At 44.2% G+C, this 20,356-nt stretch overlaps 1 protein-coding gene across 7 annotated transcripts in view; it reads right to left on the bottom strand.

The window, feature by feature from the left end:
- Positions 1–220: 220 nt before the first annotated feature.
- Positions 221–20,356, bottom strand: part of LOC103543644 (S-methyl-5'-thioadenosine phosphorylase) — a 48,292-nt gene continuing 28,156 nt past the window's right edge. For 3 of the 7 annotated variants that reach the window (XM_070589705.1, XM_070589706.1, XM_070589707.1), the window contains 4 exons: positions 12,027–12,145; positions 7,913–8,152; positions 3,802–3,924; positions 221–1,178 (listed from right to left, as the gene is read on the bottom strand). In XM_070589705.1, the coding sequence (XP_070445806.1) occupies positions 1,140–1,178; positions 3,802–3,924; positions 7,913–8,152; positions 12,027–12,119 (495 nt within the window). In that variant the 5' untranslated portion in view covers positions 12,120–12,145 and the 3' untranslated portion in view covers positions 221–1,139. Of the gene's footprint in view, positions 1,179–3,801; positions 3,925–7,912; positions 8,153–8,312; positions 9,683–12,026; positions 12,146–16,273; positions 16,450–20,356 lie in introns of those variants that run through there. The other 4 variants (XR_011531323.1, XR_011531322.1, XM_070589708.1 and 1 more) reach the window with 3 other exon arrangements.

The following is a 20,356-nucleotide window of genomic DNA, read 5'->3' as shown; positions in this document are numbered from 1 at the left end:
GATTTCTTAAATAGTTTGCCTTTAATATTCTGTATTAAATGCCCAGCTTTTCTGAAGTTGTTGTAAACACAAATATCGTTCTGACTGTATAGTCATTAATGACCTTCTTTTTTAACAAAATAAAGATGAAACTCATACAGAACTGCTCTTATTACTACTTTAAATTTGGCTTCATTACCAGAAACAGGGTGTTTTCAAGAACTGGATCTTTCTAAGTCCATTTTTATATTTTAAAACAGCTTTATTTTTATTTGATTATATTCATTGTAGAAAAATGTGAAGAGACAGAAAAATAGCAAGAAAACTAAAATTTTCCAATATCCATGCCTCAAATACAGTAAAAAAAAAAAAAAAAATATATATATATATATCTCTTCCTAGACTTTTTGTACAGTTAATTTTAAAATAAAATCAATACTGTAAAATGCTTACATATGCGTTTTTCATTTCATATTACAAAGTCACCATTTCTTTAGGACATTAACCATTATGTGAAAACACGATCTTCACTTGGCAGCTTCACAATCTAATTATAGCTAAATTATAATTTACCTCCAATTTTTGGATATTCAGATTCGTTTGAATATTTGCTATTACAACTAACACTCTATTGGACATCTTTCTTCATACCTAATTCTTTGTACGTATCTCCAATAATTTTTTAAAGATAAATTCCTAGGAGTAACGAGCACAAAGGGTGTATTTTGTAAGCGTTTTGATACATTTTACCAAACTGCCCTCCAAAAAGATTGTATCAATTTACAGTCACACCAATAAATGGCCTAAGAGTCCCATTTCTTCTTCTTATTCCTTGGCAACACAGGAAATTGGATGTCACCTCCCACTCTTTACTGTTACAAATTTAATGGGGGAGGGTAAATGATGTCTTCCTGTCTTTTTTGCTAAAGTGTAAGACTTTTCCAGACACTTGCTGGTCATTTGCTTTCCTTCTGTTTTGTGAAGCAGTCCACGTCTGACACAAGGCATCTCTGACTCGTGCAATGTCTTGTCATACATGTTCCTCCTTAGCGGGCAAGGGCATGAAAGCTGCATGTCTTTTCCATGTTTTTCAAAGTTAGGCAGCAATTTCCCAAATGTGTAGAATTAGAAAATCTTCTCTTCTGGCCCGCCATGCTATTTTAATGTTTTGGTAATAAAACAGAAAACCGGGCCATATCCTGAAAGGAAGAAAGCAGGCACAGATTACAATCAGCCAAGCACTTACCACAGGCAGTGGGTTTACAGATGTGTGAGCATGATAATCACCTGGAGTGCTTGTTAAAAATCAGATTTTTATTTTATGGAGTGAGGTTTCAGGGGACATACACTTTTAACACACTCTCCAGAATATTCTCATATTCACCAAAGTTTGAAAATCACTAACCAGATGTGGGACTTCCAGCATCGCTCTGAACTCTTGGTCCCTCACTCTCCTTTCCTGTAAAGTGACGTCCATCACACTTATCTAGAGGACTGTTCTGATTCTCACTTATCTCCGTCCCCTTTCACATCCACCAGGACACATTTTATACGCCAACCCTCGGCCTGGATTATCGTTTATGGAACCCCCATCTTTCACCTTATCCTGCTGGAAAAAAGTCCACTGAAATTTTAATATGTAGTATGTCCAAAGAGAATAGGGTCTTCTTCATCACTGCAAGTCTCATATATCTTTGCAAACCACAGCTGGACTTACAGGGGGTGCTCACTGAGTGTTTCTGGAATGAATTCGTGAGTGAATGAATGATATACATTTCAGTGTTGGAAGGACTAGAAACACTACCCCAGAATAAGGGATTAGGTGTTCCTTCATGCTAGAGAATGGAGGCCACAATTCTCAACTGTGTCTAGAGCAGCAATTCTTCATTTTCTCTTTTTAGGTCATACATCCCACTTGGAGAATCTGAGGAAAGCTACACATACTAACACTTTCTAAAAATGCAGACATCCAAAACCACACAATTTTACACACACTTTCAGAAGCTTCCTAGAAGGAAAAGACAACACTGATTTCTACCTTCTGAGCATTTTTACTTAAAAATGAAGCTGAAGTATAAATTTATTGCTTGAGAAATTATCTTCAAGCTCAAGAGACTATGGTCAAAATGGGGTCAATGAGGAAACTTAAAAAGAAAGAAAAAAACCGACCACACCTTGCAGGTAACATTAGCCTCAGCAGCACAAAGTATCTGTCACATTTCCCACCAATCGATGGCATGCTTATTTAGACAAACTAAAGCGAGGCTTGTCTATTGCATTATATGCATCTGAATGTAACTGTTTCTAGTTTAAACTGACATTCTCCAATTCTTAGAATTTATATTCTGTTTTCTTTTTGTTCACAATTCTAAGGGCTTCCTGTACTTCAGTTATGATGGCACACTTCATGGGAGAAACGGGCTGTCATTTATTCATTAATGAACATTTATCTCCTAGGTATACAGGTTGCAACCAGCATACGTGTTTCCTGTCCCTTAGGGACTTGAAGTCTACTAGGGAAGACAGATTACAAATTCCAGTGTCCCTGACTCTGCAGTCCTAAACGCTGAGAGGCATCCTAGTTACACCGGTGTGCGGCAGCCGGCTTGTACCAGCTTGCAAGAACAATGTGTATCACTTCCCAGCTTATGAGGGGCTTCATGTTGGTAGCTTGAAATCAGCTGTGCTGGAGAATTTACACCACGTAAATCAGCAAACACTAGGAATCATGGCTCCTCCACGCCCATCAGCTGTCAATCATTTACTATCATATCACGTCATCACACTAAAACTGTCACTCTCAGTGCAGGGCTCCTGAGTGGTAATTCAGCAGTGTAGGAAGAGCTTACATCAACCTTTCACATTCTCTCTCAACTACTGCCATGAGACCCAAAAGCAGAGGCGTGTTCTAGGAGACCTCAGGATATGCTGGCTACCCTCTCTGGATACCAGGTCAATGTGATATCTGACCAATTTGAGGCAACTCCTTATGCAATGTGGTTGATCAAGAGAGTTATAAAATGTCCAAATAAAAATCATGCATCTCTGAGCTTGGCAGTTGATTTAAATTATATTCCGGGAATCAATACAGTCATGCTTCACATAACAAGGGGGATATGTTCTAAGAAATGCGTGGTTAGGTGATTTCGTTGTTGTGCGAACACCACGGAGGGTACCTCCACAAACCTAGATAGTATAGCCTACCACACACCCAGGCTATATGGTACTAATCTTATGGGATCACGGTCATATATGCAGTCCACTGTTGATCAAAATGTCATTATGCAGCACACGACTACACTGGAGCTGAAAAGCTACCAATATGCAGCCCATCTGACGTTCATCATGAATTACTGTCTTCATGTGATGCAACATTAACCGTAAGCAGACAGTCCCCAGCACCATTTTGGTATTGCTATGTCAGTGTCTCAGCTTTAAAGGCTGCCGAAACTTGGTGTGGATCTGCCAAAGAGAAAGCAGCCTTGTGAATAATGTAAGCCACATGCAGAGCAGGCACTATCAAATCTTTTGGAAGACGTAGAGACACACTGTAGAGCAGGTCAGCATCAATAACCTGGCAAACTAGCTAAGAAAACTCTCCCCACATCAACTTCCAATGGTCTTGCATTACTAGCCAGAATATATGACTACTCAGTTTCACAAACAGTTAGTATGGTAGTAAATGGCATGAAAATTTGTAGAAAACCTCTAGGCTAGTATAAAATACATGAGTAGAGGGACCAAGCTTGAAGTGCAAATAAGAGGAAAAGGCAGCTGAGGGCCTATGGAAGCGTCTGCTTGCAGATGGCTGAGGATACTCACCTTCAGAGTACGAAGAGTCTCTGACCATTCCATGGACCCTATCTGGGGTATGGTACTGAGGAGTAAACTTGTGGCTTTATTGGCATTTTCTTTCAGGGTCTTTAAAATCCGGTCCACTGAAACCTAGAGAAACAACGGCACAGGATGTTGCCAGAAATTAAAAATTCCACTGCTGTTCATGGAATGTTTTCCTGAGCTCCTACCTGACCTGCGTGGTCAGTTTACCCCAGTTTCAATCTGGAGCCCTGCAAGCTGGGCATTTATCAAGATGGTCTTTGGTCCCAGTAGGGAGGTCTTGGAGTAACTCAATGATATTTCTGAAAAGCACCGCTGGCTTTCAATATGGTGTCTGAGGATCTTCCTCAGATGTATAATGTGCGAGCATGCTCTGGAAAGCTGTGTCTATTCTCCCCATGTCCAGAGAATGAATTCTAGTCTTAAGACTGTTGCCAAACTAGATAACCAGTCAGAAGATCAGCACATTTCCCTTTAGAGAAGTCTTCCAATAACGAAGAATGATGGAATCAATGGATCATCATTTTTCATGTTACAGCTCCCAATGAATTAATGAATGGATGGCTAAGATCACAAAACAAAAATACCTAAAACCAAATGAACAACTCATTTTAATGTGCTTCCTGATGGAAAAACAAATCACTACATATGACACCTGAATCTGATCAAACCTGTAGATCCAGCTGCCAATTTACAGAAAACAACAGAGGACAGAGCAACCTGCTAACCTACCCTAAGGAGATGATTTCAGCAATTTAGACCGTGGGAAACTCTAAACGACAAATAACCTGATTTCTTTTTAGAAAACCAGGAAGAAAAAAATCATTTATGATACTTCAGATAACTAGAAACTTAAACTTTGCTTGGTTATATTAAGGAATTATTGGGGGAATGTGCTAATGATAATGAAGTTACGTTAAATATCTCCTGACATGTTTATGGATAATATTATGAATGAGAGTGTAAATGAAATGTAATTCACTGTAAGCTGATATGATAATGGTTGAAGCTGGATTCGGGAGTCATGGAAGCTCATGCTATTGCCTACTGTGTACATGACTAAAATTGCCTCACAAGGAAAAGCTGGAAGAAGTTGTGATTATAAAATGGACAATGAGAGGTAGAGAACTTGTCGCACTTCACTACGCTTAGAAGAAATCTGAGATTCAGGGGCACCATGAATGTACTTTTCTTTCTGTTTCCTGGAGTATAAAGTCCAGACTCCTTCCACAAACAACAAAATGTGTTTAGAAAAAAATGACGAGCACCGTAGCAGAGGGAAGGGCCCACTACTGTGGGAACACAAAGCAGTGACAACTTGGGTGCCTGCCAGCTACAAGTACATGCATGTCTTAAGTGGAGTCTGAATGCAGTCATAAAGCATCCAAGACATCTACCCTACATTTACTCTTCTCCTGTGACTGATATTTCATAAAGAATCGGTCCTCTCTTTCCTCTTCTTTGTTCCTGCTCTTGGGCTCCACCCAAAATGCCCTTTCTACTAACCTCCTCACATTCAAATCCAATCCTCTGTTCAGGGTCCAGCTCAGATCTCAAAAGTTTCCTTCTTCACAAACTTGTTTTTGGTCTCCCCACCCCCAACTCCATCCTAGCTCCCATATGAGGACCACTCTCCTAGGAACCAGCACTATTCCAGTTGCTCAGCATATATCATTTGGTTTAACTCTCCTAGTTACCCTGCAAGGTCAGAATTGCAACTGAACAACTCACACCCGTCACCCCCAAGCCCCGGCTCCATCCTAGAGAAGAGTAATGGGATAAATAATGGGCCCAGTGTCTCAAGTAAACAGAGCAACAGGAATGTGAAGATGAGTTTAGGCAACCGGAAAACCTTCTCCCCATGCCAGGCTGCACATCTGGTTTGAAGCACAGTGACACACATGGCTGGCTGAGATGATGCCATCTTGGACTCTGCCTTCCTTGTAACATTTAACAGTATTTGCTTTCATGCCTTACCACTTACACAGGGTTCAGCTTCTCTGCTTTTAACTCAAGTGGCTCCAACTGTCTGCTTCCCAGCCCTCCTGTGGCCAATTAAAGGGAAGCAGCGTTAGCTCTGCAGAGGAGGAGACAAACGTCACCAGGCTGAGCAGAAAGCCAAGGCAGGAAGCAATCTGCTTTCGGGACGTGACAGGGGCTGGACCCTCCTATTCGTTGGAAGCGGCTTCTCAACACCATGAGGCTGAGCTGCCCCTTAGGTGACCAAAGCTGCCCAGTGAGAGATTAGGTTGTGCCAGGATTTGCAAATTTCTTACATAAAAGCATCCTAGAAGTTAGCAAGAGTGTATTACACTGAGGAGTGAGGATAAGGTGTTCATGCCAAACAAAGAACCCGGGCTCCTCTACGACCCAAACTCCCTGTACCTGGACGGACAGACAGCAAGTCTCTGAACCTGCGTCACATGGAATTGGATGGTGAAACCAGCAGCTCTGAGACAGTGATTCAGAAAACCCCCTGGGTAAGATGCCACCTCTCCTAAATGTGCTCACAACAGCCAGCCCGCACCCCTCCCTAACGTCAACACTCCTGGAGTGTGCTTCTGTCCCTTTCTCTACCTTAAAGTAAGACAAATGATAAGACAAACGATCAGGTTTCTTCAAGTAAAATGCATAGAATGAAAACAGAGGGAGGGGAACATGAGAGTAAAAGAGACTTAAGGGCCAGCCCCAATGGCCTAGTGGTCAAAGTTCAGTGCACTCCACGTCGGCAGCCTTGTCTCAGTTCCCGGGTGTGGAACCATACCACTCATCTGTCAGTGGCCATGCTATGGCTGCAGCTGACATTAAAAAAAAAAAAGAGGAAGACTGGCAACAGATGTTGGCTTAGGGTGAATCTTTCTCAACAACAACAACAAAAAAAGAAAGAGAGAGAGAGTGACTTAGAGATGTTATTCAAACATAATGTATAGATTATAAGGGACCCTGAATTGAATGGTGAAAAACTGAGATGAGGGAAAATGTGAACATTCTGTATATTTGATTATATTAAAGAATTAATATCAATATTTTTTGGTCAATAATGGTGTTGTGCTTATTTTTATTACTTTATTTTTAAAAAGAGGCCTTTTAGAAAAATATTTCCTTCAAAAATACTAGGGCAGGGGGAGAGAGAAGTGGGTAGGGACTCATACGTGACACAGGGATGGGCCATGGGTGATAACGGTGGAAAGCTGAGTGATGGGTAACTCAGTGTTCATTAAACTAGACTCTCTACTTTTGTGGAGGTTTGAAGTTTTCCACAACGAAAGTACTTGTTCTGGAAGCCTGACCTCAGTGGTCCAGTGTCCTCAAACACTAGCTGGACCCTGACATCTTTCCTGCCTAAACCCCTCACTGCCCTCCCATCCAAAATCCTTCTATGGTCTATGTGGCCCCGCCCCCCTCTTGCTCCCTCCGCCCTCTCCACTCAAGCATGCCCATCTTTCCTACCACACTTCAACAAGGACAGCTTCCCAGACTCCAAATATCTGCTGGGTCAATTGGATACATACTCCTGTATCTCATCAAACTATTTCTTTATAACTCTGAGCTTTCTCACACTGGTTTGCATAACCTTTACCCCTCGCCCCTCCCCAAAACCAAAGCATTAGCCCCTTAGGGACTTGTCTGTTTGCTGTCGTGTTCCTACACCAAGGATGGTATCCAGTCAGGGTAAGTTAAACAGACAGGTATGAATACAGAGTCCTCTTACCAGGAAGACGTAATAGGTTTCTCCCTTTGAAAACAAACATAATAAACAGCAGCACAGCATAAGGAAATTATCACCAAAAGACCCTTTATCCTTAAAATAAGGCCCAAGTCTCAGTATGATCCCCAACATGCCTACAATGTACTGTTCACTGCTGACCCTTGGATAACAGTGTCTTTTTCTTCCCTATGAAGATCTTTGTTCTTAACTTCCAGTGGGAACTACAGAAAGTATGTGGCAATGTATGAAAAACTGACTTTACAACCTGGTAGAAGGACACTTTCTGGAACTAGTGCGAGAGAGACAAATAGTTAAGACACTCTCTTAATGGCTCTCATGGCACCTGGAAACCCAGGCCATACTCGTCCAGAAGAGAATTCCACCTACCTCTTCCTCATTCTCCTTCCAGCAATCATAATCTGTTGCCAAGGCGATGCTGGCATAGCAAATTCCAGCCTCCTTAGCAAGGACCGCCTCTGGAACTGTGGTCATGTTGATAACATCCGCCCCCCAGGCGCGGAACACGAAGCTTTCTGCCCGGGAGCTAAAACGAGGTCCCTCGATTGTGACCATTGTCCCTTTTGAGTGGCACCGGAGTCCTAGCTTCTTAGCATTCTCTAAGAGGACCTAGAAAAGAAACAACCACAAACTCAAAATTTTATTTTTTCCCTGAGGTTTAATAATTCCTTAGTTAATGTCTTTTACAGTGAGTGCCTAGTACCCGCAGGTCCTCAGAGAGAACCTGGGAAATCACAGAAGGGTGCTTCCTAGACGCTCAGCCACTTACCTAACCCTGTTCCCGAGCCCCTGCAGACAGCTCACGGCTACAAGAGCAAACAGCGAGCTTTTTCTATCCACCAGGCATTTGTAGACATACTGGAATCTCAGTGACTTCTTAACAGCTTGAAGAGACTCAGCTGGGCTGTGAACGTGAACTTGGATCTGAGCTCTTCACCTCCAAGGCTGAGCTCAGGGGCCGCTGCTCACCCACATCTCAGAGAGACGCGCTGAGAACTGCTTGCCAGCACCTGAGAAATTACACTCATTGCCCTTTTACACAAAATCTGAAGACTTTTGTCAAAGCTTTTTTGGTTAGAAACTGATTTCCTCATAATCTCCTTTGTCTGCTGCCTCTCCAGGGATGTATGGTCAAAACAGAATGAGGCCGCGCTGATTTTTTTCTTTCCAGGATAAACTTATCTTGGCATTCCTTTAGTGGCAAGGCCATGCAGGGGTTTTAGAAAAATTATTTAAAAGTTTGATCACTTTTTCCAGTGTCTAATTAATAATGCATTTCTAATATTCAAGTTATTAGTTAATTTCACTTTTTTCTTTGCGTGTTCTTCAACACTGTTTTTCAATTAAAAAAAAACCTAGTCTTTTAAACTTAACTGTTAACCTACTTAAATACTGCTGAAAACTCACTTAACCTTTATATGACTTAGTTTTCTCATCTGTAAAATGGGACTAATATTGTAAAACTCAGAGATATTGTGAAAATTAAATAAGCTAAGGAATATACAGTAGAGAATCATGTCGGGCACAGCGTCAACACTATATAAATGCTAAACTGGTCTCCTAACGATTACTAACACCGGCAGCTTCTAAAATGTTTACCTAATAATTGGCAAAGGTTCCTGGGATACTACATATATAAAAAGGAGTGACTCAAAGTCAACAGAAGGCTGCAATCTAGGCCAAAGTCTCGCCTGCACATGTCTGAACCACATAAGCGAATTAACCTAGGTCCTTAAAAATAACTCGTTCTGTGCTATGGCGTTGGGAGAAAGAATTTTAACAAGCGCCTTGGCAACTCCAAATTTAGAACCATGACAAGTCACAGACAATGAACAGCTGATGCTACATCAGGCTGATTTATCCTATAGACACTCAAGATAAGATTATGCTTAGTCACAACTTTTCCCCAAAGAACACAGGTTACACATGCAAGGACCTAAACCACTCCTTCCTCCCCTGAACCCCGCCTTTCTTTCTTCAATATTAAGATATAACCAGCTCAGTCCTGTCTTCATTAAATGTCTTTAAAAATCCCAAATAACCAAGCTGCATGTCTCGGCCACACTTCTGAGTGCTTCCAGAGATGTGTGAGGGAAGATCCCAACTACCGCGTGCCACTGGCCTGCGGCACCTAAGTCCACCCATCACCCTGGGAGGTGGGTACCATGATGGGGAGGAGGAGCAGGTGGAGGCTGTGGATGTGGACCAGCCACAGACAGACCCTGGGGCGGTGCCACCTGAACCAGTACCTTGCACCCCCATGAGAACCGCTAATGCCATCCCAAGGAACCAGAAATACAAACCACAGGCTGAGACATCTCTGGGTCTGAGGCTAAGATGCTTTCACTTCCATGTCTTGAGTAATCATAATGGAATTTCTGAATCTATTACCATTGTCACAAATGCGCTATTGGCAATATTATATCACCAGGCTAAACATATTTAATGTGTCAGAATTTCCAGAGTTTGTTTCAGATGCCCTCCTAAAGTGACTAGAAGTGACACTATTCTGGGAATAGGTAACACTTGCACAGTGCCCAAAACATAAACAGTACAAAAGGATATTATTCTGTGACAAGTAACCCAGTTCATCTCCCCAAGGGAAACCAGTTACCAGTGTTTTGGTCAACTTCCCAGAAAGACTTTATTTACATGCAAATATGTTCATATTAATCTCTTTATATATACACATATTTAACACAAATAGTAGGTATGGGCCAACCGCTGTGCATCTTGCTTGCCACCTGACGACTGAACTGACAGTCCTTCCTCATGAGTACACGAAGGATCAAGTGAATGGTGACAGTGAAAGTGATAATTACCAAGGGCTGCATCATCTACTCTTCACATTTTGGACTCTAAATATCTCTTTTAGAGTACATAAGAATAAAGGAATATTCTGGAGGCTTATTTTTACCACTTTCTTAAATTGCCTTCCACAGTACTCTAGTTTTTACGTGGGGGTCCTTGGCTTGGCTAGACAACTAATGGCTGAATTAATTCGGTCTCAAGGGAGGCCAACTGTATTACTGGAAATAGTCACCAGCCACCACATTTACATAGGCTCAGCATACAGCATGAGCACTCCCTCCGCCACCTCTACTCCTGGTGACATAGATCACCGTTTTCTGCCTGGGAGAAGATCTCAGATCTCACACTAACATGGATTTTCTCTCCCTAGCCCATTCGTTACCAAGCTGCCCCCATTTTGAAATGGACGAGAATTTTATACACATCTAATTTCCCCCAGAGAGCAGATTTATTACCTGGACAGATCAGGGTTTCAGGGGGAAGGCCAGCAGCACATCCTGATACGTTCTGCTGATAACCACCCAGAAACACATACATCTAAATACACAGATTCACACAGACTGAACCTGCCATTATTTTAAACAAGTAAAAAAAGGACTTCACAGAAGTCAGAGAATCAACATGCAGTGCTCTATATGAAACGGCCCCCCAACTCCTGGCTTTGGATTCCAGATTTTCGTTGGAGACCAGAGTGAGGTGCCCTGCTGTGAACTAGAAGGAAACCAGTGGCACAGGATTACGCAGGCTAAACAGAAAAGCTAAACTAAACCTTCTACTTTCCATAGGCAGGTGATAAGATTATGTGAATGATGAACATGTTTAGGTATTTATATTCTCTAAGCTAATTTATAAAGCAGATTTGACCAGGCAGTTTTCCTCTGACAATACTTCTGATCTGTTGGGTCCCACCTGACTGATAATCTGGGATTATCAGACAAGCACCATTGTGGACCGAGTGACAGACGCTGAGTCGTGGTACCATTTTCATCCTCTGAGAGCTGAGGCTGCGCTTCCGCCCCTTCCACCACCACTGGCCTTTGTAGGGCCGCCCCTCTGTCTGAGCTTTTACTATAATCCTGGAGGGGAGGCTGGACAGTAATGGCCGAACTCAGCTCAAGGCAAATGATGCCAATCTGACAATTTACAGATTATCAATAATAATCTAATTCATAAAAGAAGTAACCAGTCATTGGCTATCTCACAACTGACAGAATCTGTTCCAAGTATTTTGTAAGTATTAACTCTTTTCTCTGTCACACAGTCCTAGAGGTACATGTTATCATCACCTTGATTTTACAAATGAGGAAACGTAAGCCCAGAGGTGTTAAGTAACTCGTCCAATGATCACAGGTATTAAGCTGAAGAGCAGAGACTTGATCCCAAGTAATCTGGTTCCAGATACCATTCTCTTGACTAATATACTATCTTATACTAGATTATTTAGAAGGTATCCTGACAACAACATCTAAATTTATTAAAAGAGTAGGTTACAACTTTGAGAGTCAGCTTACAAATGATTGAGAGTAGCAGAGGCATTATTAGCAAAGGGAAACAGCTCTTCGTTAAACCTTGCATGAGAAACAAACTAGAGAGGGAAGAAGGACCACGTGCTTAGCCAATTCATCTAACTCTAGATGCCACCCCAAGCCCTTATGATTTATTGTGGTGCACCTTCCAGAAGTCTATGCGCCTGTCTCGTTATGGGGCAGAACGGGTCAGCCGCTGGAATGGCACACTCCTCTGGCACAGGAGGAACTTTTGACATAGAAGGTCTGAGGTCTCTTGGTGGTCCTACAAAGCAAAGTGAAAGGTTTCTGGTTTTTTTTAAGCCATCTCTCCATCCTCTGTGCGCTGGTGAATCAACTGCATCCAGGCCAAGCTGTCGGTCCTCACTCCAGAATCAACAGCTCTGAACAAGTTGAAGACAACAGTAAGAAAAGCAGCTCCGAGATGGTATTCAGCTTGTCTGGCTCTGGGTCGATGGCTACATGCTTTCCAATGGGAATTAAAATGTCTGTGGTCTGGCGGCTGTGACGCGATAACCACACTGGACTGTAGGGACAAATCATCTGCGGGCTCAGGAGGGCAGGTGACGCACTTCAGAAGTCAATAGGAAACTTTCAGTCATCGCAGATGTAGAGGCTTGTACAGTGAACGCCATATACACCCATCACCTAGACTCAACCATTTCCAAAACTTTGTCAAATGTGCTTATCTGTTAGAATTTCCAGGGTTGCAAAAGCAGCCATCCTCATTTTATCCCTACCTTGGATGGACCAAAATATGTGGATTATTTCCCACTGCAATGTCATTATCACATCTGATAGAAATAACATCAATTCCTCAGCATCACCCAATACAAAGGCCATATGCAAATTTCCCTGCTGGCCTCAAAAATGTCTTCTTTTTTTTTTTAAAACAGTTGCTTTGATAGTGTCAGGTCCAAACAAGGTCCTTACCTTGTATTTGATTGTCATGTCTCTAAATTGAGAGTAATTCCTGCCCTCTGCCCCAATCTTATTTTTTCATGCCTTTGACCCATTGAAGAAAGCAGCTGTTTGTCCTGCTCCACATTTGGGAATCTGTCTCTTGCTGCCCTGTTTAGCTTGTCCCTTTACCTGCCATAATTCATTCTAAAGTCTCTTTGGTCAATTTTTTTAATAAAATATTTTTGAACCCACAATAGAGGGGCTACAATTAACCCAGTGCCCAGTCACCCAGCAATTTCTCAGCAGAAGTTTTCAGAATAAACCACTTTTCACGTCCATCACATTGTTCTAAACGTAAACTCGTGAGTAACACAGGAAAGAGAGTCCTCTTCTGTCCTACAGAGGGGACAGCAGCGGAGGGCCAGGGCGCGAGAAAACAGGGGCAGGCAGATCATGTAACGTCTACTCCCAGGGTGGGAGGGTGGGGAAGAGCGTGGAGAAATGTGCTGCTTCAGGTCCCACAGCTGGCACGTCCACCCACCAAAATTAACCTGTGACCTCCACCCCGTCACATACAAACAGTGACACGAGCTGGCACCAACGCCAACTCACTCAGAGATGAGGCCTCTGTGCTCTGCAGGAATGAAAACCCAGTCCGTGCCTCCCAAGCCTCTGTCACATGTGTCTTAAGGGAAATGCTAAGTTAACCTCAAAGCAGTTGCAAATGGGGTTAAGAACGGGTCAAATGACTGTTCCAGCCTGGATAAACAGGCTTTTCTCTCTTTGTAAAACTGACCAACCAAGTGGTGCCACGTACTCCAGGCTCTGGCTCGCTTTCGGCCTTCAATGAGTCACGTATTAGCAACATCCCCATTTACAGCTGTGATTAAATATGAAAACAGGGCCACAGAAACATTCAGCGGCTGTCCCCCAACAGACGGCCAGGCAAGAGCATCCCCATCTCAGCGATCTCCGTCCCTCTCTCTTCTCTCTCCATCCTTCTCTGCCTCATCACTCCTCTCTTTGTCTGAACTTTTACCTTACATCATAACATGTCTTAGTTAGGCTTTAAGTTATGCTATGCACATGTGACACTTATTGACAGCAGTTTTAATTCCCTCTCAAGTGGAACACGTTACGTTTTTCTCTTTAAACAAAGCTCCCTAACTACTGGCCGTATGGCTCACAGCAAATTGCTGTATCTTTTTGATTCTCCATTTCCCCAGGATAAAACGTAGTGTTCACCCAGCCATTTATAAAGGCATTACGAGGAGTAAGTCCACCAGGAGGCACAGACATCTCAGAGCAGCTCAGAGTGCGATCTGGCTGGGGACAGAACTGGGAGTCAGCACAAGGAGAGGCTGTGGCTGAGGACAGGGTCTCAGAACACTCCACCTCGTGAGGGGTGAGCGAAGTGGGGAGCCCCAGGGAAGAAATGAGGACTGTAAACCCACTGTTTCTAATGGTTTCAGGGCTCCACTGTGGAGATCCTGGAAAGGACGGTGCAGATGGAAACAGCCCCTCACACAGCCTGCCCACCGACGTGTGGCGTTCCGCATAACTAAGCGCCGGTGCAGTCAATGAAGCGTTGAGTGATGTAGACTGACGTCACTACAAACAGCAATACTTCTGTAGAGCATAAAATGATGAGCACGATTAATGCTGAATGGAATCCAGACCAAGAGCAGTGGGGTTTACAATCCCAGGTGAGGCGGGTGGGGGACATGACCCAAGGGAAATTCTAGAATGACAATATGTGTAGTTTAAGAGCTCCTCTCCTCCCTCTGCGGGTGTTTATCAGAGAAGTGAGCTCTGACAGCTCAGAAGGAAGCCAGGGTGAACCTGCCGGTACAGCGGGGACTGTTCCCCCACTGAGCCTGTATCACGGGGCCTGCCCGTCACCTCCAATTCCCACCACAACAGCTCTTCTCCAGACAGAGTAGGAGTTCGCCCTCAGACTGACATGGGGAAAAGACAGGAAACGTACTTGTGCGCCTGGATTCGAATCTTATTACTAGAATTTGTGTGTGGTTGTGAGCAAATGACCTAACCTCCCTGAGCTCTTTCTTCATCAGGCGAGTGTGAGCAACATGCGCACTCATACCCTTGCTTAAATACGAAAACAGGGCTGCGGAAACCACCAGCGGCTACATCCCAGTAGACTTTCAGGCAATAACATCCTCATTTTATATGTCAAATGTGTGAGTTTCGGGATGAATAACAGTTGATGCAAAGTGCTACTACTACTATTGCCTTGAGGATTGACAAGGTAACAGACCCAGCAGCTGGCACACAGCAGTCACTCAGATCACCTTGTAGACAGATGCAGCTGCAGCAGAAGTGAGCAGATGGAGCAGGTTAATGGACGACACCTGCAGGTAGTTTCCTGCGGGGAGAAACTAGGTCTGCAACAGTACCCAGGTGAGCACCTTTCCTGATAAAGGGGTCCTTACTGGAATCTGTCCTCCCTTCCACCAAGAGATGGAAGTGAAATCTATTCCTGAGGCAGAGAATAAAATTAGTCTCAACGATGTCAAACTGGCTGGACCCGATGGGAATCGTGTTCCAGCTTGTGGCTGAGAAGAACGGGAAGGAACACACACCTCCCAGAAGCAACCTAGACCAAGGACAAGAGAGTTTAGGAATGGCAGCTCCGTCCTACTGAATTGTAGAAGTGGCACGTTGTGGCAGGCAGCATAATGCCCTGCCTCCCCACCCGCCCAGGATATCCACAGTCTAGTGCCCAGAGCCTGTGGAGATGTAACCTTGTATGGCAAAGGGAACTAAGGTTGCAGATAGAATTGCAGTTGCTAACCAGCTACCCTTAAAAAAGAAAGATTATCCTGGATTAACCAGGTGGGCCCAGTGTCATCCCAGGAGTCCTCAGTGTGGAAGAGGGAGGCAGAAGAGTCAGTGTCAAAGCGATGAAACGTGACAAGGACTCGGCCCGCCATTGCTGGTGTTGAAGCTGGAAGGGGGCCATGAGCCAAGGAATGCAGGCAGCAAAGAGCAAGGACAAGGATTCTCCCGAGCCTCCAGAAAAGAATGAAGGCCTGCTGACACCTTGATTTTAGCCCCGTGAGACCCACGTTCGTCTCCTAAGCAACAGAACTAGATAATTTGTGTTGTTCAAGCCACTAAGTTTGTGGTCATTTGTTACAGGAGCTATAGGAAACTAATACACGTGCTTACATGGTTTAAGCTACAGTTAACCCCATCATGCTTTCTGCAGTAATAAAGAACTGATGCCAAAGGTCTGCGCAACTCTTGCTTCAATCAGCAAACCCTCCCAGCTAGGCCAGGGGACTGCTAATATCATCTCCCCAATGGCCTGGGACACCCACTGGAAAACAGACTTCCTGGACTGACTCATCTGGCTGGTTCTATCACTCACTCTCTAGCTGTGTGCCTCTGGGAAAGTCACTGATCTCTCTACACCTCAGTTTATACCAGTTTTCTCCTATTGAAAATGAAGAATAATGCCACCTACCTTATATGGTCATGTGAAGACTGAATGAGAACACATGAAGCAAGTGCCCAGCACTAGGAACGACCGTTCATGGAAACCTGCTTCTGTGCCTCAGCTGCCAACCGTGGAGCAGGACCCGTGTACGGGCCTCAAGGGGACCCCAAAAACTGCGTGCGGTTGTCCAACAGGGATATGTGCTAAGAAAAGATAGTGTACAAATCAACAAAAAACTGCCAAGGAAGAGTGAAGGAGACAAAATCATGCTGTGAACTGTCAAGAGAAAGGAGGTCAAGACAGTCAAGGAGAGAACACTGGGCCTTTCAGACACAGACAGGAGGAAAGCCCAGAGAAAGAAAGGCTGGTGGGTTGTTTCTGGATCAAGATCCTTAAATCGGCTCAAAGACAGCCATTTGCTAATATTTTTCCTTTGAGGAAATGTTGAGTTGCAAAGAAATTGAGGGAAAACACCCGTCCCCCAGGAGAAGCTGGCCTCCGAGGAGCCCGGCGCAAGTCCACACCAGCCCCAGCGTGCAGGAACGTGAGTCAGTTCACTGGCAGGGCAGGGCCGACGGCTGCTCCTAAGGAGTGTGGTTTAGGGGAACTGATTCTGCTCGCACCACTTAAAAACTACCCAAACAGGAACGTGCATGGACAGGGACAATTTTGGGAAACCAAACTAAAAGGTTCTCCCACGCCACCTTTTCCTTAAAGCCTGAGCTCTGAGGGAAAGAGGAGGGGCCCTAAGGAGCAAGTCTGTCACAGCCACCTGGACACGTTAGTCCTACAGCTACAATTTACCCTCCAGGGATGTTCGTCCACACACAGATAACAGGGCCCCCAGATGTGACCGGAGTACGGTTCATACAAACCAGAAACTGAAAACAACCAAACTCCCCACTGGGCAGGCTGCTTAAATCAATCCCATCCCCAACCATGGAGCAGTGTGGGGCTGTCAGCAAGGATGCGATGGGTGTCTGACCACAGGGATGGGAAGCTAAGAGCTATGACTAAAAGGGAAGGCAAGTTGTAAACTAGTACAGAATAAAAGGACAAATCGTTCTTCTTCTAGAATTTATATATAGGCACACAAACACAGATTTTCTTTGTGTTAAAAATATATAAACAGTATACACCATAGACTGTTTCATGAGGTGCTTGATTGAGTTATTGAGACAGCTTGGAGACTCTTCTAGATCAGCACATAACAAATCTACTCAATTTGTTTAAAATGCTGCACAGAATCCCGTGGATAGACCAGAATATTTAGTTATCACACAACGAATGGGTAATTGAACATGCTCCCACCAGTGTCTCTGCATGAGCTCCCTGGTGCATGGGGCTCTCAAGAAACCAAAAGAAGGAGCCGTGTGGGTTAATGGACAGGCACATTTTAAAGTCTGACAGAGATCACCAAATTGCCCTTTGAAGGCCAGCAGCAAGGCCCAGCCCCTCCTGCAACATAGGAGGGTTTTGCTTTTCACCATATACCCTCCAACATGATTTACAGTTTATTTTATTACAAACATCAATTACTATTTAAACACTTTGAAACACAGATATGCACATTGGATAGCATGCTAGTTTTAGCATACATTAGAACACCAAAGACAAGTAAAAGAAAGGAAACAATTGGATGGAGATGGCATAAATATTTAGGGCCAAATCACCGACTGGTTAGATCAAAAGGCTATTTATACCCTAGGCAATCTGCAAACTTTCAAGGTTAACAGGATTAACGATGAGCTCCCTAAATCCCTAGGTGTATGTGTGTGTGGGGTTATGCACACACATATTTACGGACAGTGCTGTCGTGAGTACGTTTATAAATGAAAGGTCAAATCCTGGAAGATTTGGGTCACGGAGTCAGGCACAAAGGGTCCTCATCTAGAGGAGGAAGGTGGGCACTTAGCCAGGGAAAGGAAGAGAGAGAGTTTAAAACTATGGTAGGGAGAAGTAGAGGAAGTTTTGATGTGAACAGCAACAAATTAAGAAATGGAATGAGTCTTTTCTATTAACCAGAACGACCGAAAGGTTACGAATTTGGACCATCATCATTAGGATCCTCCCACTGCTCCGATCTAAGGAGTCCCCCTAACTGCCTGTGATGCCAAACGAATAGAGAAAAACCAATTGGTGCTGATATCCCAACCAGGCAACACTGCTCAATAAACAGGGAACACAGTGTTCCCTTCTTATTTTCTATTCTTTTTCATGAGGTCTCGCTCAACACAGCATGAAGAGCGGTCATACAAGAACAACGTCCCAGCTCTGACACAGGTGGTCACAGTGTCTTTGGGCCTCAGTTTTCTCATCAGGAAAGGGGATAATAAGGTATGTGGGATGCCTCCTAGTGCTGTGATAAAGGACTATAAAAGCACTTACTAGTTTCTTACGCAGCTTTGTTCCCACAGTAGAGTATCATGGACAGTGCTCCACGGCAACATACAGAGCTTTAACAAATCCTGTCACAGCTTCATGACATCCCACGGGATGCTTGTTCAACCACTGCCTTAGGCTGCTCATCCAGGAAACACTATGCACACGTGTCTAGAAAAATGCACTGTTTGGTGCTTTTATTCTTAGGATTCTGAACCGCAAAAGCAGAAGGCTGGTTGGAGAGGCATGTGTATTTTAAACTTCCATAACGTGTCAGTGTCTAAAAAGGGGGTTCTAACCATCTCTTCGAGCAATAGGTATGTGAGTGTTAATTATCCAGGGCCTAACAGTATCTGACACTTTGAAAGAGCTCAATATTCTCTTTCACTTCAGAATTATCCAGAAACAACTTGACTTCATGTCCAGAAGACCAGATGTGGCCAGATAGTAAACTTGAGTATTTCCCTGGGGAGAAGGAAATGAGCAGGGATACTCAGAACAGAAGCAATGGAAGAAACCACCACAAAGGCAAGAAGATATTTTTAAGTACGTGTCAAAGATCCTCAGCATCAGTGACAGGAGGAACTTGGAAAGCATTCATCCAGTTCCAGGAGGAGCTGAGGTCTCGGCGCAGACAGCATGTTAGCACATCCCTTCTCCCCGGACTGAGCTGCTAGTTTGGAAGTCTGGGTGCGAGTTGATGCTGATCCCTGCTCAGATACAACCCGAGGGGCAGATTCCGGGGCGAGTCCCCCCAGAGGGCAGCACATACTTGCTTTCCAGCACTCTTGTGCCCGTATCTTCGTTTCTGTTACATTTTCAGGGAGCAGTATGGAAACCAGCTTTGAGGGGAGACAAGCTGGAGAGGAGCGTTAAGTGAAGAAGTGACATGGATGAGGGCTGTGGGGATAGAGAAGAGAGGGTGGATTCAAGGCACGTGCAGGCATGACGTGGAGAGACTCTGGATGTAGGGACGACACGGATCCACAGCAATGACCACCAGGTTGATGGCAGTGCCTCGGAATTACCAACTGAGCAAGTTACCAAAGAGAGGAGGAGGAGCTGGGGGGAGGGGGTTAGAGGACAACTAAGAGGATAATTTAATCCTGAAGACAAAGTGTGAGGTATCCTTGGGACCTTGTCCTCTATCTTGTAGCCAGTGTGGGTCTCGAGGGGCACATGGAGCTGGAAGTCTACATGTGAGGCGTGGCTGAGGTCACAGACTAACCCGAATTCAGACCCCACAGGTCTCACTTACTAGCAAATGATCAATATTTCTGTGATTAAGTTTCCTCAACTATAAACTGGAAAAACCATCCTTGATGCTGTGAATGGGATTGACTGATTTGTGGCACCTAGTAGGAACTCAAAAACTGGGAGCTTATGAGCATTTTGAATGACACTAAGGATATGCGGTGAAGAGGTGACAACAGAACAGCCTGGGGAACAGACCACAGGAAGAGTCAACCTCACACGGGAGGTAGCTGCCCCCACTTCTGGGACAGATAAATACAGGAGGATGACAAAGGACAGGAATGCATGTAACTGGTCAAAGGGAGGGAGGAGGAAGAAGGTGAGTCCACGCCTAATAGTGTGTTGTCTTGTCAAGAGCAACAGACTCAACGAAGAGCGAAGGAGACGGGCAGGAAGCTGTGAGAGAGCACTCAGGTTTTCAAACAGCTGCCGACAGGAATGGGAGAAAGCTAAGCACAGGCTTCCTGTGCAATT

The sequence above is a fragment of the Equus przewalskii genome, chromosome 22, assembly GCF_037783145.1.
Source record: "Equus przewalskii isolate Varuska chromosome 22, EquPr2, whole genome shotgun sequence".
Taxonomy (NCBI): domain Eukaryota; kingdom Metazoa; phylum Chordata; class Mammalia; order Perissodactyla; family Equidae; genus Equus; species Equus przewalskii.
Note: the sequence above shows the minus strand (reverse complement) of the source record. Positions and strands in the feature narration are given on the sequence as shown.